The 2,150-nt window shown below is 58.5% G+C and overlaps 1 protein-coding gene across 1 annotated transcript; it reads left to right on the top strand.

Annotated features, from left to right (window-relative positions):
• Positions 1-389: 389 nt before the first annotated feature.
• Positions 390-1,665, top strand: LOC123059524 (cationic peroxidase SPC4-like). The gene is made up of 2 exons (XM_044482070.1): positions 390-810; positions 882-1,665. The coding sequence occupies exons 1-2, from the start codon at positions 505-507 to the stop codon at positions 1,569-1,571; spliced, it is 996 nt and encodes a 331-aa protein (XP_044338005.1). The 5' UTR covers positions 390-504; the 3' UTR covers positions 1,572-1,665.
• The last annotated feature ends 485 nt before the right edge of the window (positions 1,666-2,150 follow it).

Below are 2,150 nucleotides of genomic sequence, written 5' to 3'. Positions count from 1 at the left end.
ATGGGCTCGGAGGCCATCTTTTCATCCGTGTGCACTTTTGGTGCTGGGTCACAGGTTGGGCTCGGCGGCCTCTTTTATTTGTGCACTTTGGCATCTTTCGCAGCTGACAGCCGTGCATGATCCCCGTGTTGGCGATAAAATGGACAGAATTCAGCCTAATAAACTAGTCGGCCTTTAATTAAACTCCCGATATGGTACTAATTAGTCTGCGCAGTGATTTGCCCGGTGGAATATTCCCGCACCGGGCCACCCGACTGGGCCCGTTCCCCTTCCCTCTCGTCTGCCCCCTGTGGAGCGCCCACCCAAGCTGCTCGATTTCCCCTAAAAAAAACCAAGCTGATCGAGGACAGAGACTCGCATCGTCCCTGAGCTCCTGCTACTCATGGCGGATATAGCACATCTGCGTTGTCTACCTACGTACGTGTCAAACACAAGAGGAGACTCGTTTGTATAAAACCAAGGCAGGTTTGTGCGTGAGTCCGTGACACACGCGCGCGCGGAGAGATGGTTTGTGCTAGGACGGCCAGTGCTCCTCTGCTCGCTGCAGCACTAGTAGCGGCGCTGGCAGTGGCCTGCTCGCTGGTGTCTGGGGCTTATGCGGCGGCAGAGCAGGAGGCCGCCGGCGCCGGCGGGAACGACTTGAGGTTGAGGCAGCCTCCGATCACGCGCGGCCTGTCCTTCGACTTCTACAAGCGGAGCTGCCCCATGGCCGAGTCCATCGTGCGCCACTTCGTCCGGGACGCCGTCCGCAAGGACGTCGGCCTCGCCGCCGGCCTCCTCCGCCTCCACTTCCACGACTGCTTCGTCCAGGTGCTTACCTTGCCTTCTCTTGCCTGTGTTGATTGCCTCCCATCAATCCAGTATTTGGCTCATGCATCCATGGGTGCGGCCGTGCCCGCGTCATGCATGCATGCAGGGCTGCGACGGGGCCGGGGGAGCAGCGGGCGCCGCCCAACCTCACGCTCCGCCCCTCCGCCTTCAAGGCCATCAACGACATCCGGGATCGGCTGGAGCGCGAGTGCCGCGGCGCCGTCGTCTCCTGCTCCGACATCCTGACGCTCGCCGCGCGCGACTCCGTGGTCGCCACCGGCGGGCCCGAGTACCGCGTGCCGCTCGGCCGGCACGACAGCCCGCGGTTCGCCACGCCGCAGGACGTGCTGTCCGGCCTCCCCGCGACCACCTCCGCCGTGCCGTCCCTCCTGGACGTCTTCCACAACCACAGCCTCCACCTCGACGCCACCGACCTCGTCGCGCTCTCCGGCGGGCACACCGTGGGGCTCGGGCACTGCGCCTCCTTCGAGGGCCGCCTCTTCCCGCGCCCCGACCTCCTCCGCAGGCTGAGGCGAACGTGCCCGGCCAAGGGCACCGACGCGCGCACCGTGCTGGACGTGCACACGCCCGACGTGTTCGACAACAAATACTACGTCAACCTGGTGAACCTGGAGGGGCTCTTCGTGTCCTGCCAGGACCTCTTCACCATCGTGGAGCGCTTGGCGCGCAGCCAGCGCTACTTCTTCAGCCAGTTAGGCGCGTCCATCACTACAGGAAAATCTCGGTTTCCCGTGTGTTAGCCTATGAGCCGCGTGTGTTTTTTCGGGCACCCGGCTTATGCTCCTCTAAGCCGAGTCCCGAGAAAAAAACACCCGGTAAATACGAGGAACTCGGCTTATGGTCATCTATAAGCCGAGTTTCGCAAAAAAGCTCACGGCTTATATGAAACACACGGTATCTACGGGAAACGGCACCCGGCTTACAGCACACACTCGGCAAAGACATCTGCCACGTGTCTGCAACGACAGTGGTTGACGGTGCCGTCAAGGAGCAGCCTATAAGCCATGTGTCCGAAGCAGGCACTCGGCTTATAGGACATATAAGCCGTGTGCCCGAAGCAGGCACTCGGCTTATAGGACATATAAGCCGTGTGCCTGATCAAAGCACTAGGCTTACATTTTTGCGGATTTTTTGCAACGCATAACATTTGTGCGAAATTAGTTTAAGATGGTTTTAATTGCATTTACATTTACTACTTAATTAGTATTATTATTCTAACATATTTTCTATCGACTAGTTTTCATGGGTCTTATTTGTGAAATTCTTAATTTAACGCCACTTTAATATTTTTATGACTCTTTCGACACCCTAGCGTACCC

This window comes from Triticum aestivum, chromosome 3A (assembly GCF_018294505.1).
Source record: "Triticum aestivum cultivar Chinese Spring chromosome 3A, IWGSC CS RefSeq v2.1, whole genome shotgun sequence".
Classification (NCBI taxonomy): domain Eukaryota; kingdom Viridiplantae; phylum Streptophyta; class Magnoliopsida; order Poales; family Poaceae; genus Triticum; species Triticum aestivum.
Note: the sequence above shows the minus strand (reverse complement) of the source record. Positions and strands in the feature narration are given on the sequence as shown.